The sequence below is a fragment of the Zootoca vivipara genome, chromosome 8 (genome assembly GCF_963506605.1).
Source record: "Zootoca vivipara chromosome 8, rZooViv1.1, whole genome shotgun sequence".
Taxonomy (NCBI): domain Eukaryota; kingdom Metazoa; phylum Chordata; class Lepidosauria; order Squamata; family Lacertidae; genus Zootoca; species Zootoca vivipara.
The window spans coordinates 27,787,075-27,797,836 of NC_083283.1; the positions used below are offsets into that span (position 1 = coordinate 27,787,075).

Sequence of the window (10,762 nt, forward strand, 5' to 3'; positions counted from 1 at the left end):
ATCAAAGTGAGGCAAGGAATGGGTGACAAAGTTGCCGTCATTTACTTATTTATTTTCTGGCCAGGTTCCTGTGCCAAGGGACTACAAGATGAACCCTTATTCAAGTGATAATTTTTCACCATCATGAGGAACATACCCTGACGACTCAGAAGCTGTTCCTAGGTAGTGTAAGGAGCAGATGAGCCTACCTGTAGAGAGCTGAAAGTGGCCGCTTGTTTCCAGGCTTAGGTCTGTATGGTTTGGGCTCTCCTGCCATGTTGATGTCTGAAAGCAAACATATTGTAGATCTAAATTAAAATGTACTGCAGGGGGTGGGGAGAGCTTGTACAAAATAATTTGTGAAATGGAATGTTAGCAGAAGAAGAAGAAGAGGAGGAGGTGGAGGAGGAATTTGGATTTGATATCCTGCTTTATCACTACCCTAAGGAGTCTCAAAGCGGCTAATGATCTCCTCCCCACAACAAACACTCTGTGAGGTGAGTGAGGCTGAGAGACTTCAGAGAAGTGTGACTAGCCCAAGGTCACTCAGCAGCTGCATGTGGAGGAGTGGGGAATCAAACCCAGTTCACCAGATTATGAGTCCACCGCTCCTAACCACTACACCATACTGGCTCTTAGCAGGAGTAATTCCACTAAAAATTCCAATCTGTTCATTGCTGCCTGTAAATGAAACCTAATCCACACTTCCTACATTTTTCCTATGTCCCCAGCTCTTTCTGACTCTTCTGCCCACTTTGTTCTGTCATAAGATCTTCATTCTGCCTCATTCATAGAAACGTTGGGAAGTTGACTTGGACCAGATGAGAATATTGGTCCATTTCCTCCCACTTTTATCTCCTTTGGCTGGCTGTTGACATCTAAGATCTGAGCCTGAAGACATTCCCATTTCCTGCCACCTGATCCTTTTAGCGAAACGTCAAGGATTGAACACGGGAAACATATATGAGCTGACATGTGAGTCAGACCATAGTTTGATCTAGCTTAGCATTGGCTACACTGATCAGCAGAAGCTTTCAAAGGTTTCAGATGAGGATATTTCCCAGCCTTACCTGGAGATGCTGGGGATTGAACCTCAGACCTTCTGCATGCAAAGCATGGGCTCAGTCACTGAGCCATAACCCTTCCTGGTCCTTCCACTTGGTGGCTTCACTTATTCCTCTTTGCTGCAGTTCATGCAAGGAGTTCTTTCGGAGGTGGGGAACTTTTTGACCCAACAGACCAGTTCCTTATCTGTCCCAATTGGCTGTGACACAGCTAAGATAGGCAGGGGAGGCAACCCACCTGTCAATCACCCTGACATCATTATGACATCAGATGATGAACAGGGAATTGTCCCACCCACCAGCCCATGTCCCTTGCACAGTGCTTGTGAAAGCTGCCTGACAGCCAGCTGGTGGTTGGGTGCTTGGGAACTGTGCAAAGGGCTTACACAGCCATATGCTTACCACTTGGGAAGTGCTGAGCACAGGGCTTGCAAATATATTTTCTGCAGAGATCAGCTGCGTTATTGAATTCTCTGCAGGCAGCTCAGTCATGCAGTTCATCAGCAGATGGAGGGGGTGACTTCAATCCCTCTTTTTGCAGGGATCAGCTGTGTGATCAAGTTGCCCACGAGAAACTTGATTGCATAACCAATACAGCTGCATCTCCATGTACCCCACACCTGATAGAGCATAGGATTTGAGGCAGGGCTGGCTCTAGGTATAGTCCCGGTGGGGCGGGGTACTAGGGCGCCGGGCCGGCAGGTGGGCCGCTGTGCGGCGAAGCCTCACGGAAGCCATGATGCACACTGCAAGGGCAGGGGCGCCGGAGCGATCTCCGCGCCTCAGCGCCCGACCTGCTCGAGACTGCCCTGATTTGAGGTATAAGGTAGGTGGACATTATTTGGGAGAAATGGCCTCACAGGCCAAATTGAGACCTATTGAGCCAAATTTGGCCCACAGGCTGGAGGTTTCTCATCCCTGGTCTAAATAGTATACCTGATTACCATGTCACCTCTCAAAAGTTCTGTATTTCCTCCCTCCCACCCCAGACAGCCTTCAGCTGCTGCTCTATCCCAAATATTATCATCACACCAGATAAATGTGCAACTGAATTGACCCACATTTCTGAGATGCAGTCCTCTCTCTCTTATTCATATTCATTTTCCAAGGTTTTTTTTTGTCTCTAGTTTATAGTTTTCTTTTAGGTCATTTTCTCTTCCTTCCTTTACTGTCTGAAGAGGCATTACACACTGGTGCTTTGCAAATCAAATCATACAAAATTCCAAATTGAGTTAGCTCTGGATGAAGCAGTGCTTTAATATATTGACTATTCATATCACAAACTACTTAAGCCAAAGTACTTCTCATTCCATTAACTTTACGGGACTAAAGGCAAGTAATCATCTTAGCTGGCTTCTACATTACCTCCAAACACTATCAGTCTTTTTGTGCCAGTGTGTTTGTGGAATTACCGTAAGGAAATTTGTGTATTGCCCTGGGGACTGGCTTCCTTCAACTGCCTGCAACAACCATTTTACATGAGGCAAAATGCAGCAGCAGATGAAACCCAGCCCAAACCCCTCCATCTCTTGGGATTATTCTACCTGGCAGTAGCCACTTTCAGAGAGGTGATCCCATTACTTAGAGAAGGGCAGTTCAACTTCTCATACCTAGTGGGCTGCAAGAGTACTTTGACACAGCACTTGCAGGCCACACAGTGCCTTGTCACGTGGTGGTGGTGGTGGGGAGTGAGGCAAAAACTCCAAGCACGCCTGGAGGATGCGGACCATTTGGATCCCTTCCAATCGGGATTCAGGCCTCATCATGGGACTGAAACTGCCTTGGTCGCGCTGGTTGATGATCTCCAGCTAGGGACAAAGGTGAGAGCTGTTTCCTAGTTCTGCTGGATCTCTCAGTGGCCTTTGATACAATCGACCATAACATCCTTCTGGACTGTCTAGAGGGGTTGGGAGCTAGGGGGACTGTCATACAGTGGTTCTGCTCCTTCCTCCTGGGCCGTGTTCAGAAAGTGGTGGTGGGGGATGAGTGTTCAGACCCCTGGGCTCTCACTTGTGGGGTGCCTCAGGGTTCCGTCCTCTCCCCCCTGCTTTTTAACATCTATATGAAGCCGCTGGGAGAGATTATCAGGGGGTTTGGGCTGGGTGTTCATCAGTATGCGGATGACACCCAACTCTACCTCTCTTTTAAATCAGAACCAGTTAAGGCAGTGAATGTCCTGGAGGCGGTTGGAGGATGGATAGTGGCTAACAGATTGAGGTTGAATCCTGACAAGACAGAAGTACTGTTTTGGGGGGACAGAGGGCGGGCAGGTGTGGGGGACTCCCTGGTCCTGAATGGGATAACTGTGCCCTTGAGGACCAGGTGCACAGCCTGGGAGTCCTTTTGGACTCGCAGCTGTCCATGGAGGCACAAGTTAATTCTGTGTCCAGAGCAGCTGTCTACCAGCCCATCTGGTACCCAGGCTGAGATCCTACCTGCCCGCAGACTGTCTCACCAGAGTAGTGCATGCTCTAGTTATCTTCCACTTTGACCACTGCAATGCGCTCTACGTGGGGCTACCTTTGAAGGTGACCCGGAAACTGCAATTAATCCAGAATGCGGTAGCTAGACTGGTGACTGGGAGCGGCCGCCGAGACCACATAACACCGGTCTTGAAAGATCTACATTGGCTCCCAGTACGTTTCCGAGCACAATTCAAAGTGTTGGTGCTGACCTTTAAAGCCCTAAACGGCCTCGGTCCCATATACCTGAAGGAGCGTCTCTACCCCCATTGTTCAGCCCGGACACTGAGATCCAGCCCCAAGGGCCTTCTGGCGGTTCCCTCACTGCAAGAAGCAAAGCTACAGGGAACCAGGCAGAGGGCTTCTTGGTGGTGGCGCCTGCCCTGTGGAACGCCCTCCCATCGGAGGTCAAGGAGATAAATAACTACCTGACATTTAGAAAACACCTATAGGCAGCCTTGTTTAGGGAAGTTTTTAATCTGTGATATTTTAATGTATTTTGGAATTTGTTGGAAGCCGCCCGGAGTGGCATGGGAAACCCAGCCAGATGGGCGGGGTATAAATAAATAAAATAATAATAATAATAATAATAATAATAATAATAATAAATGTAATGCCCCCCCAGCCCTTATGCTGCCTTCTCAAAGATGGCTAAGTGAGGTGCTGAGCTTTGGGAAGGAGACACAAGGTCCTAGAGCACTCCCACCTTCTTCCCAAAGCTGGGAAAGCACTAACTAGGTTTTGGGATGGAGGAGGGAGGACTCTATGACCCTGTCAAGGCCTTCACACCTCCTTCCCAAAGCTCAGTGCTTCGCTTACCTGGCTTTGGGAAGGCAGTGAGGGGGCTGTGTGTGTGTGTGTGTGTGTGTGTGTGTGAGAGAGAGAGAGAGAGAGAGAGAGAGAGAGAGAGAGAGAGAGAGAGAGAGAGAGAGAGAGAGAAATGCTGTCTAGGGCCACCAAAAATGGCCCACACATTGGACCACCCTGACTCAAGAGTAAAAAACAACAACCCACCAGTAACGTCTATCTGAAAGTCTAGCTACATTCACATCTTTTACCTGCCCATATATCACAGTCACTGAGTTGTATTTCATGTATCACAGTCACTGTCTCCCATTTCCTCCTATCCCTGCCTCATGAATGCATTAAGGACACAGATCCTATTAATTTTAGTTGAGCTTTCTTTTTCAAGAGTCAAACTAAGGTAAATCTTTCTAGCAAAGGAAAAATAAATACTGTCTCATTATATATATATATACACACAGAGAAAATTACTGAAGAAGTGGGGAAATGACACCCCCACTCTTCTGCATATGCTTCTGCCCCAAAAATTAGTTTAGGAAAAGCCACACAATATTTCTCCTGTTCTACGACCAATGTCACAGTGTTAATAGACCTTCTAGAATTCACAAACAAAGGAGTCAAACTAACTTCTCCCAAGGTTGTTTGCCTTTATTTCAACGCAGCAGGGACACTAGGGGCCATTTAAATTAGGGCAAAAGGTAAGGAGTTAAACGGACCTTCCTCAGTCAAACTAGCAGCCCCCTGTGTTTTTTATTTAGCTATCTATTGACTGGAATATGTTTTTATCCCATCTACCTTTCCACTAAAGAAAAAATATGTTAGGAAAACATGATCATCAATTTGCATACATCATACGTAGCTTGCCCCCAAGCCTAAAATTTAGCAAATATTTTGGATCCTTCATCACCTATTCCTTTTTTTAAAAACATTTTTAAAAATCACAGGAGGTGGCTTGTTTATTTGGGGTTTTTTTGGTACCAGGAATCTAATGGTGCACTGAAATAATACCACAGGGAATGCACTGGCAAAGCACCCCTGCTCATCTGAAGTCCCATCAGTGACACCAGCCGATTCAGAGATGGGCATGGTTACGGGAAACGGCCTCAAGGACCAAACTGGACATCCTGGTGGGCAATGACTAGTCTGTGGGCTTTTGGTTCTCCACCCTTGAACCACTCAACCACACTGGGGCAACATGTCTCACAATGCTGCTGCAATGACTCATCAGAACACTGCAATTTGCCCTCTCCAAACATGCTGCCATGCGAGCTGAGAGGGTTGAGCCATGGCATTTTGCTACAGAAGTGCACTGGCCTGGTGCTTTTACATTATGCTAACAGGCAAATTCGCCTCGGCAAAAATGCATTGAGATGGTTGTTACACATATCCCTTTGCTTCAATAAAGAGCAGTCATGAGATTTCTGAAGTTGGTTTTATTATTTGCCGTGGAATCTTCAGCAGTTTTAAGATAAATGCGTTATTAAATGAAAGGTCAAACCGCATCCTCAGTTTTAAATATGTACCTGAGATGCTTTCAAAAGTATCTGTTTAAAAGAGAAAATAATAACAGTAGGTAACCCCCCTCACAGTATTGCAGGAAATGATTCTGGGATGTTATCACCTGTGTAAGGCTTCTGCCTGGATTCCAGAGATTGTGGACTATAATTAAAATGGAAATTTCATCCTGTGATCTTTTATTATAAATCCACTCTTCCACAATATTTTAATATGGCAATGTTAAGGTCACAGATTTTCATCATTTTGAACTTCTAAAGCTAAGCTATATGTTGGGAAGGAGAGGGGAAAGAAATGAAATTCTGAGGAACTTGACATGGAGGGGAGATCTCTGGGGCTGTAACATTAGTCTCAATATTTTTTCTCCTATCAGACTTTCTTTCCATTCACAGACATTTGACCGGGTCACTGTATTCTTAGACATTTTCACATTAAATGTTTCTTTGGCATTTTCATGTCCTCTGGGAACAAGTCAGCACTATCTTGATGTTTATTCCTTGCGGCTCAGCGTTTATAGACTTTAATCTGTAAAACTGAACATCTTCTGGGTGTTTTTCTTCTGACCTAGCCAAACAAATATACAGTAACTGGCAATGCACTCCAGGCAGAACACAGTCGGTGTCAGACTGAAGGGGGACAAAATGGGAGAGGTCAACTCACAAGAGGATTTTACTCCCAATACAATTAGGCCTCAGATAATTACAGAGCCAGGACAACATGGGGCATTTTTCTGGCCCTAGGCACTCAATCCTTCCCATCTTGATTTGAACCAGAGAAAAGTGGGGGTGAATGGAGGTGAAGTTGAAAGAAAGCCCAGTTTGTGACATCACATGCATTATAGGTGGCCACAGGGCAAGACTGTTAAGGCATCTTCAAATATCTAAAGGGATCTATATATCATCTATCTATCTATCTATCTATCTATCATCTATCTATCTATCTATCTATCTATCTATCTATCTATCTATCTATCTATCTATCTATCTCTAAAGGGCTGTCATGTAGAAGATGGAGCAAGCTTGTTTTCTCCTGTTCCAGAGGCTAAGACCTGAACCAAATGGCTTCAAGTTACAAGGAATGAGATTTCAACTAAACATCAGAAAGAACTTTCTGGCAGTAAGAGCTGTTTGACAGTGGAATGAACTCCTTCTACAGATTGTGGACTCTCCTTCCTTGGAGGTTTTTAAGCAGAGGTTGGATGACCATCTGTCAGGGATTCTTTACCTGCCATCCTGCATTGCAGGGAGTTGGACTAGATTATTGGGGTCCCTTCCAACTCTATGAATTGTATGATTCTATGACCTGGCAGCAACACAGAGATGCATCTACCTTTCAGGTTCTCCTATTTTTAGGACCATGATTGATGTTTCTAAGAAAACAGTGGAAAGATGATAATCAAGGAGCTATACAGTGGAACCTCAGGTTACAGACGCTTCGTGTTACAGACTCCGCTAACCCAGAAATAGTACCTCGGGTTGTCCCCCTTCAGGATAAGAACAGAAATTGCGCGGTGGCGGGGCGGCAGAAGTGGGAGGCCCCATTAGCTAAAGTGGCACCTCAGGTTAAGAACAGTTTCAGGTTAAGAACGGGCCTCCAGAACGAATTAAGTTCTTAACCTGAGGTACCACTGTATACTGTGTTTTCAACATTATGAGTGAATGGTGCGGGTGAACGAAGGAAAGAATGAAGGAAGAAAAAGAAAGAAACATACAAATACACACATAACATTTAGATAATCCACAGAGGCACACTTGCTGGCTCCAGATCTGCATAAGGGAGCTCTTTCTTTCTTTCTTTCTTTCTTTCTTTCTTTCTTTCTTTCTTTCTTTCTTTCTTTCTTTCTTTCTGTTGCTACACTCAGACAGTGGAGCACCTTCAAAGATTCACTTGCCCCACCCCCTCTTGCTTGGCCTTCCACCACAGATTAAGGTCTTCTTGTTAGGAAGAGGTTTGGCCTTTTCAGGCTGTACTGTACCGCCTGGCCTTCTCATAGCTGCTGTGCAATCCTTCTGTCTGCACAGTGAAAACTCAGCATCCAGAAGGAAGATGCTTTGCCGAAAACTGGCAACAAACTCAAATTAACATTGCTAGTAAAGATCTTGAACCAATATCTGTGTCACACAGTGTACTTCCTGTACATGGTGGGATAAAAATTATTTGATTGCGTGGTTTGCTACTGGATCTCTCCTGTTGAAAGTAATTAGAATACTTCTGTGTTATTCCAGCTACAATTATTATTATTATTATTATTATTAGTATTACAGCAGGTTTTGTCAGTGCCCTGCACAATAAAAGCATGGCTTCAATAGCATAAGAAATTATTTGTTGCTATCACCTATTAAAGAAATGAAAATTGAACCATCATGTGAATTTGCAGGCATGATTTTTTTTTCCACCCCAAGGAATTATTTCATTCCCTACCTACAGGAACATAAATCAATTTTGTAAAGAGCCTGGCTAAGCATATCTTGTCCAGTTATATATTTGTGTGAATTACAGACTCTCTCTCTCTCTCCTGAGTCAAACCATTAGTCTATCTAGCAAAAAAAATAAAAATTGTAGGAGATATTCCAAGTTCTGAACTCTGCTACTTAGGAAACGTTTGCAGGCCAAGGGCCACGTTCCATTCTGGGTGACCTTCCAAGGCCCACATGCCAGATAACGCCATGCACTCATACATCCCTCTCTATCCTCTATCTAGGCAAGCAAGGGGCATGACCAGAGTTTGCGGACATATTACAGCCAGAGGAAAATGCTCATGTTGCAAAGCAGGGCCAGTGAGGAGGTGTGGTCTTGGGAGGTGGTGGGGCATAGGAGAGTTTTGAGGAGCAGATAAGAGAGGCCTGGAAGGCTTCATTCACTCCTTAGGCCTGGGGTCCTCACCCCTGCTTCAACTGATGGAAGGGACTGAATGTGGAGCCATACACAGGCAAGGCCATTTGGACCTCAGAACTACGCCCCCTCTTGTTGAACTCAAGAAAAGCAATTTACAACGTGCTCCCAGTCTGAAAATGGCTGCCAAAATAGCTTTGTTTGATAATACTGAAGGAATGCTTTGGATTTCCGCCTCTCCAAGTCCCCAGGCAAGATATACGTTTAGGAATAGAGTTGAGTCAGAATTTCTCAGAACAGAATTATCATTTTCATGCTTCCCTCTTCCCTGAAGAGTGAAATTTTGCAGAATATGCTTTGTCTCTTTATTTGGTGGCCATCTCCCCACTCCCCCTCCCTAAAAAAAATGCTCCACAACAATGCTAAGTGTTGGCACTATGGGAGATTTTGTGTGTGTGTGTGCTGCTACTGCAAAAAGAAAGAATAAAGGAGAATATTGAGTAAAATGGTACCCCTCAATTCTGCAGCTGGCAAGACGGGTTCTCCATTACAGAGAGCACGATTTGCGGTGGGGGCTGGCAAACCACGCAAGAGGCAAAGGTGGGGGCATGAGTGGCCACTGGTGATTGGATAAGGGCTGTTGTTGGGCATATTTGTACGTATCAATTTGTAAATCAAACCCTGGGGGTATATAAGCTTGAACGTTGGAATTTTCTTACCCTTCTCTTTGGATGCGATTCTGATCCCCACCCTCCCTCCCTGTTGTTAGGCCTCTGTGTTGACATTGCTATGACTTTTCTTGGTCGCCTGTATTCAGGGGCCGGTAGGAATTTTTCCCATCTGGCTGATTGGCTGGTGCCATTTGGGTTTTCACCTACTGCATAGCAAATAGTCACAACTTGTAAGGTTGGCGGTTAGGCATTGGTTATGTTGTTGTATTAAGGGTCTTAAAGATTAGTTGGCCCCAAGTTTATGCCTGAGTGGTGGGGAAATCCTGGTCAGGAATACAGTGGCTCTATGCTGTGTCCGTAACCCCTAAGTAGGGGACAGGACGGCATATTGAAGCCTCTGGGAGCCCTGAAGGAGAGGGGAGAGTTCTGTACACCCGGTCCCCGTCTCTCCCTGTGTTGACAAGGCAAGTTTTTATTCTATTATTAGTGCTGTCCTTAGGTGACAGTTGGGAACCAATGCCTACGCAACCACTCACATTGTTTTGGATTTAATAAAGTTATGGCCAAATTCATGCCAAAAACCATTAAACTTAATCCTGTCTCCGTTGTGAGTTATTTAAGGGTGGTTTGGGGACCTCCACACGCAAATAGCAAAATGAAGTACAGCCGGACTTTGTATTTAATAGAAGGGTTCAGTGAAGAGGTTGGGAACTAAAAAGAGGGACCAAGTCATGTTGCTAACACATAAACTATTTCAGTTTCATGTTGCTGCTTTGAAAGTGCTTAGTACGGTCTGTTAGTCAGCACTCCCCTTGCAATGTGTGATGAATCATGACAATGGCAGACACAGTTGCTCCATCTTAAACTAGGACCTTGTGTAATTGCTGTTATTATTTGTTATCTAATGGATGATGTCAGCCGAGCCTCTTTTCAAAGACTAAAGTGCTGAACAAGTGTAGAAACAGAAATGTTGTTTGCAAAAGAAGACTGCCTTGTCTTTTTGGATGTAAAATAAAATAAAGCAGGGTAACAAATGTCAGCACTGGTACAGCTGTTTTGGAGCCACAGTTTATATAAAAATGATATTTGGGCCAATTCTATATGAATCATCAAATGGAAGCTGAATGTTGACAGATAATTTAGTGCAAATCTATCTTTATTATACTTAAGTTACATCTGAACAAATCCAGAAAGAAGTTTAAAGTTATATAAATTGTCCTTTTTATAGCGATGTTTTATGTGCTTTGTTGCTATTGCTTATATAAAGATGAGAACATTCTTCCAAAGATTACCTGGATCATCACTTCCAGATGGTCACCATTTTCTTGCATGATAATGAAGTGGATGATGGCCAAAGAACTGACGTTCAATCCAGATAAAATGGAAGTTCTGTTGGTGAATAGTTCACCTGCCCAAACTAGTGGTGTTCTCCCTG

The 10,762-nt window shown here is 44.5% G+C and overlaps 1 protein-coding gene across 4 annotated transcripts in view; it reads right to left on the bottom strand.

Annotated features, from left to right (window-relative positions):
- RALYL (RALY RNA binding protein like) overlaps positions 1–10,762 on the bottom strand; it is a 255,235-nt gene that overhangs the window by 46,227 nt on the left and 198,246 nt on the right. For all 4 annotated transcript variants that reach the window (XM_060277726.1, XM_060277725.1, XM_060277724.1 and 1 more), the window contains one exon: positions 189–264. In XM_060277726.1, the coding sequence (XP_060133709.1) occupies positions 189–264 (76 nt within the window). The remainder of the gene's footprint in view (positions 1–188; positions 265–10,762) is intronic.